Source organism: Cherax quadricarinatus, chromosome 99, assembly GCF_038502225.1.
Source record: "Cherax quadricarinatus isolate ZL_2023a chromosome 99, ASM3850222v1, whole genome shotgun sequence".
NCBI classification, from domain to species: Eukaryota; Metazoa; Arthropoda; class Malacostraca; order Decapoda; family Parastacidae; genus Cherax; species Cherax quadricarinatus.
Genome location: NC_091390.1, coordinates 1,999,954 through 2,013,540, shown reverse-complemented (window position 1 = coordinate 2,013,540; position 13,587 = coordinate 1,999,954). Strand labels below are relative to the sequence as shown.

General features: G+C 39.1%; 1 protein-coding gene across 1 annotated transcript in view; it reads left to right on the top strand.

The window, feature by feature from the left end:
- LOC128704777 (SAP domain-containing ribonucleoprotein) overlaps nt 1–8,233 on the top strand; it is a 31,126-nt gene extending 22,893 nt beyond the window's left edge. Inside the window, exons 7-8 of the mRNA XM_053799921.2 lie at nt 2,567–2,694; nt 6,805–8,233. Of these exons, the coding sequence (XP_053655896.2) occupies nt 2,567–2,694; nt 6,805–6,916 (240 nt within the window). The 3' untranslated portion in view covers nt 6,917–8,233. The remainder of the gene's footprint in view (nt 1–2,566; nt 2,695–6,804) is intronic.
- The last annotated feature ends 5,354 nt before the right edge of the window (nt 8,234–13,587 follow it).

Sequence of the window (13,587 nt, the reverse complement as noted above, 5' to 3'; positions counted from 1 at the left end):
CTCTTCGACCCCATTGCCTAAAAAAATCCTGCAGCACGCAGTGTATAATGAGAAAAAAAAACTGACCGTTTTTTTTTTTAATTAAAGTGCCGACTTTGTCGTCTATTTTCGTACAGTATTTGTGGTTGTATTCTCGTTTTCTTGGTCTCAATTGATAAAAAGGAAAAGATATTATAGAAATAGAGGTGATTTTGATTGATTTTACTATAATAAGAATCTGGAAATGGAGCTCAAAGTAGAAGAAATGTTTGATTTTTGCCGATGTTCAAAACTAAACAAATAAATGTCCAACTAGCCATTTTAATATGCAGCCATGAATGGGTTGACATTATTTATACAATTATTACAATATTGCGGTAGTCTGCATAACAGACAAGAGTAATATCAGAGGGGCCTGGAGTCGTGAGTGATGAACAAAGAAAAATGTTATTTTAGAGCCAGGAGTGTCTGCATTGTTCATTCTGGACCCTATTTTGAAATTGTCATATTTTTTAATTTTCTTGAAATTGGCCAAATTGCAAATTTCTGACCATGTTATTGGGTAGTTGAAATCGGTAAATTGGCAGTTTCTTGTACTAAGTCAATTGTAAAAATGGAGTTCTAAAGAAATAGCTATGAGTTTGGTCAACTGGAACAAAGGAATTATCCGAAAATAGGGCTCAAAGTGGGCGAAATCACCAATTCGTAAATATCGCCAAGGTTGCTAACTTCGCGAGAGTGTAATTCCATCAGTTTTCCATCAAATTTTGTTCTTTGGTGTCATTACCATCGGGAAAAGATTCTCTATCATTTCATAAGATTTTTTTTTTGGACACCAGGAGACACCTCAGGATTTAGGGTTACGGCAGTCAAGGGGTTAAATCAAGGGTTTACTATGCATATAGCACAGAGCTGTAGCTCAACACTGGACCAACTGATTACATTCATCACTGGGGCATAAAGAAGTTGAATTTTAATTTTCTTGGCTGGTCTCATATGTGTATTTGTTTAATATAACAGCAACCTCTTTCGTTTTTTTTTTTTTTTTTTGGGCCACCCTGCCTTGGTGGGATACAGCTGGTTTATTGATAAAAAAAGAAAAGCAACCTCCCATCAGTGTAGATGAAGGGTTCAGAGAACCGACAAGTTGATAAATTAGACACATGTGCAACACTTAGGTGATACCACATACGACTGCTGCATCTCCTGCCAACTGTATATAATCCACTTCTTTGCACATATGCTGTATTCTTTTCAAGATTGATGGACTGATTACAGCGACTCAAGGCTGAGGGACTGAATACCTTAAACTCCTCCTGTTCTTCAAGATTCTCCTTTGGACTGATGAAGCCACTGTGTGGCGAAACATTTCCTCAATAAAGATACCCAAGAGTTGCACATGTGTCTAATTTATCAACTTCCCATCAAGGTGCAGTGACCTAATAAGGAGAAATATAAAGCTTTTCTTGTTTTTAAATTTAGTAATTTATACAGGAGGTGTTACTTGCACCCTGCTGCCGGTATTTAGTAATTTATACAGGTGTTACTTGCACCCTGCTGCCGGTATTTAGTAATTTATACAGGTGTTACTTGCACCCTGCTGCCGGTATTTAGTAATTTATACAGGTGTTACTTGCACCCTGCTGCCGGTATTTAGTAATTTATACAGGTGTTACTTGCACCCTGCTGCCGGTATTTAGTAATTTATACAGGTGTTACTTGCACCCTGCTGCCGGTATTTAGTAATTTATATAGGCGGTGTTACTAGCATCTTGCTGCCAGTATTTAGTAATTTGTACAGGAGGTGTTACTAGCACCTTGCTGCCAGTATTTAGTAATTTATACAGGTGTTATTTGCACCCTGCTGCCGGTATTTAGTAATTTATACAGGTGTTACTTGCACCCTGCTGCCGGTATTTAGTAATTTATATAGGCGGTGTTACTAGCATCTTGCTGCCAGTATTTAGTAATTTGTACAGGAGGTGTTACTAGCACCTTGCTGCCAGTATTTAGTAGTTTATACAGGTGTTACTTGCACCCTGCTGCCGGTATTTAGTAATTTATATAGGCGGTGTTACTAGCATCTTGCTGCCAGTATTTAGTAATTTATATAGGTGGTGTTACTAGCACCCTGCTGCCAGTATTTAGTAATGTATACAGGAGAAGGGTTACTAGCCCCTTGCTCCTGGCATTTTTATCGCCTCTTGCAACACGCATGGCTTAAAGAGGAAAGGTTCTAATCCACTATCCCAGGGATTATTTTTCTTATTCTGAGCGTTATCATACTCTATCCAGTTTTTGTATGTTTAAACAAAATCCATTAAGAAAAACATGAAACATCAGCTTTAGAAAGTACATTCACATTCACTCAGTAGCTATCTTTCTATAAGTATGGTGACATTATAGTCAGATGACCCTACATCTCTATCCCTGCTTCAGAGTGCAGGTACTGTACTTCCCACCTTCAGGACTCAAGTCTGACTAACCAGTTTCCCTGAATCCTTGCAAAGATGTCACCTTGCTCACACTCCAACAGCATGTCAGGTCATAGTTTGAGATGTATTTATCACTTCAATTTTCTTCACAGATGACTGAACTGGAGAAATTGAAGTTAAGGCAAGAGCGATTTGCTGCAGCAACAGCCGTAGCAGCAGAGAACAAGACAACACAAGAAAAGATTGTAACGGAAAAGACAGCACCGGAAAAGACTTTGATGTGAGTATTATTGTCTGTGGTGCACTATGAAGGAAATCAGTTGTCTGTTAACATTTGTGGGTTTTGAAAACGTGTATTATAGGAATTCAGGGAAACTGGTTAGCTGGCCTTGAGTCCTGGAGGTGGGAAGTACAGTGTCTACATTCTGAAGGACGGGTGGAGATATGTTGCAGTTTTTGAAAAAAAAACCATACCACGGGCGGGATTGAACCCGCGGTCAGAGAGTCTCAAAACTCCAGACCGTCGCGTTAGCCACTGGACCAGCTAGCCACAATAAGATTCGTCCAGCTAGGTATATTTCTACACCATAGGAAGGTTAGCATAGGCACCACTGTGACCACAAATGCAAGTTTTTACAGACGAATCTCCAGCTAGCGTGGCCATGACCAACTCTAGCTCAGGTCCCCTCAGTGCCGTCAACATGACTCACGAAATCGTAACAACACGATTGCAAACAAACCATACCACAGGCAGGATTGAACCCGCTGTCAGAGAGTCTCAAAACTCCAGACCGTCGCGTTAGCCACTGGACCAGCTAGCCACAATAAGATTCGTCCAACTAGGTATATTTCTACACCATAGGAAGGTTAGCATAGGCCACCACTATGACCACACGCTAGCTGGAGATTCGTCTGTAAAAACTTGCATTTGTGTTTATCTATGATTTCCTGCTTTAATTCCATTGACATCATCATCTTTTTCTTCTCCTCACTCTCCTTTGCACTTACTTTCATAGGAACCATGGTTAGAAACAAGATTTTTGGCAACCTAACTGCAGAAAATAGAAGGAAATCACGACAATGTCGCCTCCCACGCTGAGGTAAACATGCAGTTACCAATGTTTTGCTGATGGTGGCGCAAACTACTGGCAGCTTTCTGAAGTTTATGGGAGACGACCGACTTGTTAAAAAAAAAAAAATACATATTCTTTTCTTCTTCTTTCAACAAACCGGCAGCATCCCACTGAGGCAGGGTGACCCAAAAAGAAAAACAAAAGTTTCTCTTTTTAACCATAGTAATGCATACAGGAGAAGGGGTTGCGTACATATTATAATATTATTAGTAGTAGTAGTACATAGGTAATCATTATTATTATTATTATTATTAGTAGTAGTAGTAGTAGTAGTAGTAGTAGTACATAGGTAATCATTATTATTATTATTATTATTAGTAGTAGTAGTAGTAGTAGTAGTAGTAGTATTAATTTAGGGAACTGGAGCACAGGTCCAGTTCCCTAGATCAAGAGCCCCTCACCACATATGTACTACTAATAATAATTATTATTATAACTAATAGTAATAATAATAAAGTATAATAGTAATAATAATATATAATAACAGTAAGGAGAAACTTCAAAAGGCTGCCAGTAGTTGGCGCCACCATCAGCAAAACATTGGTAACCGCTACCACTCTTCACCTGTCTAGACTTTAATAGTCTATAAGTATTAGGTTAAGTCTGCCCGAAATGCCTCGGCAGATAGTGGCTTTCTTTGCTCCAATCATATTATGATATATAAACTCACATTGTAACCTTTGCAAAGAAATAAATATTGTATTTATTTATTTATTTTATTTATTTATTTATTTTATTTATTTATTTAAGGAACTTTCCTTTAGGGGGAAACTCAAAACCTGAATTTTGGCTTGTATCCAGGAGCAAAAAATCGATCAAACTACGGCTCGTATCCTGAAAAATTTGCATGGTGGGGCACTCGTAAACCAAGGTTTCACTGTGTATTTTTTAATGTTTATACAGTAGTGTACTGTATATTGTAATAAACAGAATAGAGGAAATCAGCTCTAATATACATTATTTAGGCATGCATTCTGATCAGAGAGCCCATCGTAAGTCCAAGGCGTTGGTAAACGAGTACGTCGCTGAGGAGAGGCTATGTTGTATACCGTTCTCATATACAGTGGACCCCCGGTTAAAGAACTTTTTTCATTCCAGTAGTATGTTCAGGTGCCAGTACTGACTGAATTTGTTCCCATAAGAAATATTGTGAAGTAGATTAGTCCATTTCAGACCCCCAAACATACACGTACAAACGCACTTACATAAATACACTTACATAATTGGTTGCATTTGGAGGTGATCGTTAACCCTTTGAGGGTCGACAGGCCCTCTCCGAAACTCGTTCTCAGGGTCGGCCAAATTTAAAAAAAAAAAAAAATTATTTTCTCTTATGAAAAGATAGAGAATCTTTTCCCGATCATAACGACACCAAAAGTTTGAAATTTGATAGAAAACTTACGGAATTATGCTCTCGCAAAGTTAGCGGTCTCGGCGATGTTTACGGATCGGCGATTTTGCCCACTTTGAGCCCCATTTTCGGCCAATTTCACTGTACTAGTCGACAAAAAACATGAATATTTCGCTAGAACTCCATTTTTTCTATCGAATGGGTGCAAGAAACCACCCATTTATAAATTCAACTATCCAGTACAGTGGTCAGAATTTAGCAATTTTGCCAATTTCACACAAATTTCAAAAGATGCCAATTTCGGAATAGGGTCCAGAATAAACAAGAAAGACATTCCTGGCACTAAAATGACATTTCCTCTAGTCATTAGTCACGTTTCAAGGCCCCTCTTATATTCTTTTGCTTTCCACTTTGAATTTTTATTCTCACAAAAAATATAAGATTTACTGTTATGCAGACTACTGCATTAGTGTAAAAAATGGTATAAATATTATTGGTGCACTTGTGAAAGAATATTCGACTCACCAGTTGACGTGTATTGCACGCTTGGCACGATTTGTTTACTTTTGAAGTTTGGTAAAAATCGAACATTTCTGCTACTTTGAGCTCAATTTCAAGGCACCTTTCATTGTAAAACCAGTCAAAATCATCTCAATTTCAGTAATATGTCTTCCATTCTATAAAATGAGACCAAGAAAACTAGAATACAACAATAAATACTATACGAAAATACACTGCAAAGTCGCTGATTTATTAAAAAAAATGGAAAAAGTTTTTTTTTTCTCATTATGCACTGTGTGCTGCAGGATTTTTTTTAGACTGTGCACACTGACCACATAGACCCATTCTTTCATATGAAGGCCTACCAGCTTTCTCCCACTAGATTTGAGGTCGCTAGAATTTATGAGTACTAGTACGTCAAAAACCCCTACGCGTAAGACGTACTAGTACGACGAAAACCCTCAAAGGGTTAAGCGGGGGTCCACTGTACAAATTGGGAGGTGTCACAGTTGCTCTTTGTAAACAACACTGTTCTTGACTAACTGTGAATAACTAGAGTGTAATGAACACTTGTCAGTGCTAAGTAATAACCCACATAGAGACAGAAACTCAAGAGTTTAATTGATCTATATATTTCGACCCCCTGTTCTATTTAGAATAAAAATAGAAAAGTTAGTGCCGAATACAAGTTTAGATTATAGTAGGTGATTTAGATATTTGGGAGATGTATCGACAAATGGGTTTGCTTGTCTAGAGGTTACAAGGCTCATGGTCATTTTCTCTCTCAATTTAAACTATGGTAGATTATTTTTTTTTTTTTTTTTTTTTGTTTTTTTTGGTAGTTGTTGCATTTCTGGTTTTGTGTGCTAGTGCTCCTGAATTTCTTGAAAGAACGAGCACTTGAGAATTATAAAATCTGAGAGTTTTTCTACTCTCAGAGTCCGGTCACTGACTAGGCTGGTCTGGTGCTTGTCTTGTCAACCAGGCTATTGTTGCTGCTGGCCTGCTGCCCTTCACATTCCTCACAGCCCGATTGATTTAACTTTTAAAAGAATAATAGAGATATCCCTGTTATAACTCTCTCAGCTACAGATATATGACCAACTTACCATACCCCCGGCCGGGATTGAACCCGCGGTCATAGAGTCTCAAAACTCCAGCCCGACTCTCTGACCGCGGGTTCAATCCCGGCCGGGGGTATGGTTTGTTTGCAATCGTGTCATTACGATTTCTTGAGTCATATGACCAACTTAATATTTTTATTTTTAACCTGCTGGCTGTCTCCCACCAAGGCAGGGTGACCTGAAAACAGAAACACTTTTACCATCATTCACACTATAACTGTTTTGCCAGACACACACTGATAATGTTTACAAAATTACATCCAAATGTAATTTCTTTACAGAACCAGTTTAGACCCCACAGCTGCCGCCAAAATCGTAAATGTGGGAGCTGTTGCCGGCAAAGACGAGGATGCCCAGAAGAAGAAACGAGCGGAGAGATTCGGCGTACAATGAGATCCACACATTTCCTGAGCTCTGGCGAAAGCACGTGCATATACATTTTACTGATACCAAAAAAATTTGGGCTATAGTTTAAATCTGAGAAAAAGATTCTGACGCGGGTCAGTTGTGTGTTGTCTGCAGTACATAAGGAAAAAAAGGCACCAAAAAAGGCGCATTTCATACATGTATATATCATATTTGTGTACAACTTTTCATGCTACAGTGTATGGTATTGTTATTAATGTAAGACAAAAATATTTGTAGTACAAAGAGGCACGTCACTCAAAATATATAAATTTAAGTTCATTGCTGTTTAAAATTGTGATTTTCATTTGCATATTCAAAATAGCCGCTTTTATGACAGCTATTTTAGGCTATTTCAAATGCATTTTTGGGATATTTTACAGAATGTAAATGAATATAGGTCATTGAAATTTATTTTCTGGTATAATAAATTGATTAATTCTGGTGTTTTATATTGTAAAAAAAATTGGGTCATTGAAATTTATTTTCTGGTATAATAAATTAATTAATTCTGATGTTTTATATTGTAAAAAAAATTGGGTCATTGAAATTTATTTTCTGGTATAATAAATTGATTAATTCTGGTGTTTTATATTTAAAAAAATTGGGTCATTGAAATTTATTTTCTGGTATAATAAATTGATTAATTCTGGTGTTTTATATTGTAAAAAAAATTGGGTCATTGAAATTTATTTTCTGCTCTGATAAATGAATAATTTCGATATTTTACAGAATGTAAACAAACACGTATTGAAATATATTAATATGGAATATTACTTCGCTTTCTTGCAGTACCATAATATTTTGAGTCAGTATTAAAGCCTATTTTGAGTCAGTACTAAGGCCTATTTTGAGTCAGTACTAAGGCCTATTTTGAGTCAGCACTAAGGCCTATTTTGAGTCAGTACTAAGGCCTATTTTGAGTCAGTACTAAGGCCTATTTTGAGTACTAAAGCCTATATTGAGTCAGCACTAAGGCCTATTTTGAGTCAGTACTAATGCCTATTTTGAGTCAGTACTAAGGCCTATATTGAGGCAGTACTAAAGCCTATTTTGAGGCAGTACTAAAGCCTATTTTGAGTCAGTACTAAGGCCTATATTGAGGCAGTACTAAAACTTATTTTGAGTCAGTACTAAAGCCTATTTTGAGTCAGCACTAAGGCCTATTTTGAGTCAGTACTAAGCCTATATTGAGGCAGTACTAAAGCCTATTTTGAGGCAGTACTAAAGCCTATTTTGAATCAGTACTAAAGCCTATTTTTAGTCGATACTAATGCCTATTTTGAGTCAGTACTAAGGCCTATTTTGAGGCAATACTAAGGCCTATTTTGAGGCAATACTAAGGCCTATTTTGAGGCAATACTAAGGCTTATTTTGAGGCAGTACTAAGGCCTATTTTGAGTCGGTACTAAAGCCTATATTACATTTTGAGTCAGTTCTAAGGCTTATATTGCATTACTGTACATTTCAACATTTTACTTTCTATCGACCATTTGTTACAACTATATTAAAAATCTTTATCATTCTTCAGTTGAGATAATATGACTCGACCATTTTTTTTATACTATATATATTTATTTTGCAGTCGATCTTTTTTATATTTCTGCAATAGAAATAAAATATTAGAATAATGGGAATATTATATTAACCTTTAAGTTCAATTGTTTAGGCCGTTTTATTTTCACAGGAAACGTGCGGACGTTGATTCAAAAAGGCCTCTTTATTTATTCCATGGAGGTGGTGCTACCCTAATTGTCGTAGGATTGAATCTGCGTCTTGTTACTCAGGCATTGTATAGCCCCTGAGAGTTTAGTGGGATAGTTTTGGAGAGGGAAGGAGCATGTTTGGATTTCCTCGATCCTTCTAGTGGGATACCTTGATGTTGGAAGGGTTTAGATCCAAGGAAGTAGAGTTAATCTTCCCAGAATGAAGCCCAATTGCCTTGCATTTGCCAAACGCTGCATAACCCTTACAGGTTTAGCTCTTGTGAATATAAGCCTATTCCAGATAGGGTAAGAGTGTTTTTTTGAAACACCGAGGAAGGATGGCTCAAAAAAGAAAAAACGCTTTCATCATTATTCACACTATCACTCCCCTCAAAGGAGGTTCCTTGATGCTGGTGAGGTGCTCTTGATTTAGGGAATTGGATCTGTGCTCCAGTTCACTGAATTGAACCTGAATAACTTCCATACCCCCACAGGCATTGTATAATCCATACGGTTTTAGTGCTCCCTCGCGATAATGATAATATGTACATTTAAGCACTAAATACGGATGAAAAAATACATACACAGTACGTATAATAACTTAAAATGTGGCGCTGGCAGCCCTTCCCTGATACAACTGTTTTGTGGAAAAAACACCGAACATAATGAACAATGACTCGATTGAGCAGCGCTCTACGACCTTGGAGTATACCTGGAGAGGATTTCGGGGGCCAACGCCCCCGCGGCTCGGTCTGAGACCAGGCCTTGTGGTGGATCAGGGTCTGATCAACCAGGCTGTTACTGCTAACCGCATGCAAACTGATGTATGAGCCATAGCCCGGCTGGTCAGGTACTGATTTTAGGTGCCTGTCCAGTGTCTGCTTGAAGACCGCCTAGTGGGTTTAACGCTTGGTTTTGAGGATAACAATAATGACTTATTTGAAAGCTAACGGATACATGGAAGGCCCAAAAGAGATGCCCAGTACATGGGACCCTCATGCATATGCTGCGACTTTAATACTTATTTTAGTGATTTTAAGTATTCTTTTGCACCGCACTATAACCCTAGTGGGTTTACCACTTCTTTTTTTATAATACAGTGGATCCCCCGGTTTACAATATTATTTCATTCCAGAAGTATGTTCAGGTGCCAGTACTGAACGAATTTGTTCCCATAAGGAACATTGTGAATTAGATTAGTCCATTTCAGACCCCTAAACATACACATACAAACGCACTTACATAAATACACTTACATAATTGGTCGCATTGGGAGCTGATTGTAAACCGGGGGTCCACTGTACTAATAATTCTTTTCTCCATGGGGAAGTGGAACAGAATTCTTCCTCCGTAAGTCATGCGTGTTGTAAGAGGCGACTAAAATGCCAGGAGCAAGGGGCTATTAACCCCTTCTCCTGTATATATTACTAAATTTAAAAGGAGAAACTTTTGTTTTTCCTTTTGAGTCACCCTGCCTCAGTGGGATACGGCTGGTGCATTGAAAGAAAGAAAGAATAATTCTTTTCTGGTGGTTAAAAGATTATGTTGGTGCCTTAATGCCCCCTCGTGTAGTTAATAGGCTTTTAAACCCCATAAATCAATTTTGGTAATGGAATCAAGGTAAATTTGGGAAAACAGTATCCATCCTGTGTAAAGTAGCACAAGAGCATATAGATGCACAACAGGCCTAGGAACTAGGCCCCTAAAGGTTTAACAAGAGTACATCTGGATTTCTATCCACAGTTCACTTTTCTGTTATATGCAAATTTTGGATATTCACTTAATATATCTGGTATTTTGTATACATTAATAAGATATCCTTTCCAACACTCAGTCCCCTTCAAGAGATATTCCTGAATCAACTCATGAAGTTATAATAACACAACAGCAAAAGCACACTATGGGTGGAGATTGAACTAGCGGCAAGTGAGTCGTGAAACTCCATGCCAGTGTGTAAGCCACTGGGCCAGCTGGCTACAATAAAATTCATCCAACTGGGGTCACAGTGGTGGCTCATGCTAACCTCCCTATGGTGTGTAAATATTCCTAATTGGATGACTTATTGTAGCTCGCTGGCCCAGTGGCTTACGAGTTGGTCTGGAGTTTTACGACTTACTTGCCGCGAGTTCAATCCCCATCCATACTGTGGTTTGAGATATTCGTATATGAATAAACAGAAGAGTGGACGTGAAGATCAAACTGTGGTCCACAAATTGACAGTCTGAGAAGCATCTGTATGTATTCATGTATACACACGTACACAGTACGCATCATCGCACATGACTTGGTGCATTGTCTGTGCGTTATAATATCATTGCCGTAGTCAAGACTATCCTGAAAATTGTTGCCCTTAGAACTAATTATTTCCTGTATCTCTCAGAGCTGCTGCTGGTTCCAGCACGTTTCTCTCTTTTGGGCTTGAAGTTCAAAACATTTTTTTATTAAAGCAGGTTTTTTTTTTTTTTACATGGGCCAATTGTACAGGCTAAGAACTATTGGTCTACCTCAGCTTATTTCAGAACCCAGCTCCATCTGAAGTATACTACCACCCCCAGGATGCCACCCACACCAGTCGACTAACACCCAGGTACCTATTTTACTTAGTGGGAGGGGCTGGGTTTGATTTGTGTCATGGGGTACGGGAGTTATTTCTTGAGTAGCTTTAGGTAGATGTCGTTTTGATGAGGACCTGCCTCGTATGGGCCAGTAGGCCTTCTGCAGTGTTCCTACATTCTTATGTTCTTATGTTCTTATGTGAACAGTGACAGCAGGTGTCTTAAGGAAACGTGTCCTTAATGTTTCCAGCCATACTGGGGATAACCCCCAGACCTCAGTGTGTGAGCTAAGTGTGTTACCAATCGAGCTACGAGACACAAGTTACTGAGATGGGACACAATTAGCTGACGAAATAAATGTAAACTTTACAGTAAATGATAAGTAATAATAATATAATAATAATATCTTCATTACTGCAAGTACATGTACAAGGTGTACAAGTACATGCACAAGGTGTACAAGTACATGTACAAGGTGTACAAGTACATGTACAAGGTATACAAGTACATGTACAAGGTATACAAGTACATGTACAAGGTGTACAAGTACATGCACAAGGTGTACAAGTACATGTACAAGGTATACAAGTACATGTACAAGGTGTACAAGTACATGCACAAGGTGTACAAGTACATGTACAAGGTATACAAGTACATGTACAAGGTGTACAAGTACATGTACAAGGTATACAAGTACATGTACAAGGTGTACAAGTACATGTACAAGGTATACAAGTACATGTACAAGGTGTACAAGTACATGTACAAGGTGTACAGACCATAGCTGACATCAGTGACATATGTACTACTATATAGAAAACCCCTTGTTATGTAGAGCATTATCCCGCAAATTATGTCAGTTTTGTCCCAGGATGCCCCTCAGGGAAGGTTCCTTGATGTTAGTGAGGGGCTCTTGATTTAGGGAATTGGATCTGTGCTCCAGTTCCCCGAATTAAGCCTGAATGCCTTCCACATCCCCCCCCACAGGCGCTGTATAATCCTACGGGTTTAGTGCTTCCCCTTGACTACAATAATAATAATAATAATGTCTCAGGATGCGACCCACACCAGTCCACTAACACCTTGGCACCCGTTTTACTGATGTGTGAATGTAGACAACCGGTGTAAAGGAAAACGCCCAATGTTTCTACCTTAGCTGGAAATCAAACCCGGACCCTCGCCGTATGGAATGAGAGCATTATTCACCAAGTCACAGGGCATCGTAGTAGGTCAGTTTACCTCTAGGAATTCAGTCAGCAAGTAGCCACAGATCAAAAGAACCACCCTAGAGACATTTTTCTCACCAAGGTTTTCCATCAGAGTCTCCAGCTCTGTCTCCCAACAAGAGCTCTCTCAAGAGCTTTCTGCTGCCTGATAGAGCTGAACCACAAGTCTTTAAAAGAACCTCTTGCTCTCTCACGAGTAATACCCTCTCTCAGTCCTCTGCTCCAAGCTCTCTCTAATAGTTAGGTTGCTCAGGAAACAGGACAAGTGTTTCCAGATGCAGGTCTTAGTTATATGACGACCCGTCACTGGAGCTTTTGGTCATCTGACCGAGGCCTTCTACTGGCTTACCCCTCCACCTCTATAAAAATTAATGGCTCTTAAAACCATTTTCAACTCTTTTTCTCTTTCTCTTAGCTGCTTCCCAGGGCTTATAAGGTCCTCCATGCACCTCCCTTAACTCCAAGGTCCAGAGGTCACCCTCCATGGAGGTGCACCACCTCTGCTGTACACATAAGATTTCTGCAGAGTTATTAAAAACCATTAGTATTGGTTTTAATATCCCTTGGGTTTTAATGATTCTAGTGGGTTTAATACTCATTTTGATTATAATAATAATCTTGGGTTTTTTTCACATTCGATACAGTTCCCTGATATGGCCAGGAAGGGGTTAATGCTCATGGGCTGATTAGGTCCTGCTGGGACCAGATATGTGACACAGTATAATGCTGATAGCACCGACTTCTCTCCCCACGTCAACTCTCCCCACGTCATCTCCATGTCAAGTCCCTCATGTCAACTCCCCTCACGTCAACTCTCCCCACGTCATCTCCATGTCAAGTCCCTCATGTCAACTCTCCTCACGTCAACTCTTCCCATGTCAACTTTTCCTGGGTGAACTCTCCTCAGGTCAACTCTCCCCACATCAACTTGCCCCACCTTAACTCACCCCACGTCAATTTTTCCTCATCAACTCTCCCCACATCAACTCCCTCATGTCAACTTTCCCTACGTCAACTCTTCTTATGTCAACTCCCCCACATCAACTCTCCCTACAACTTCCCATGTCAACTCCCCCACATCATCTCCCCCCATATCAACCCCCCATCAACTCTCCCCACATCAACTCTACGTCAACTCACCCAACAACTACTCTCCCCACATCAAATCCCCA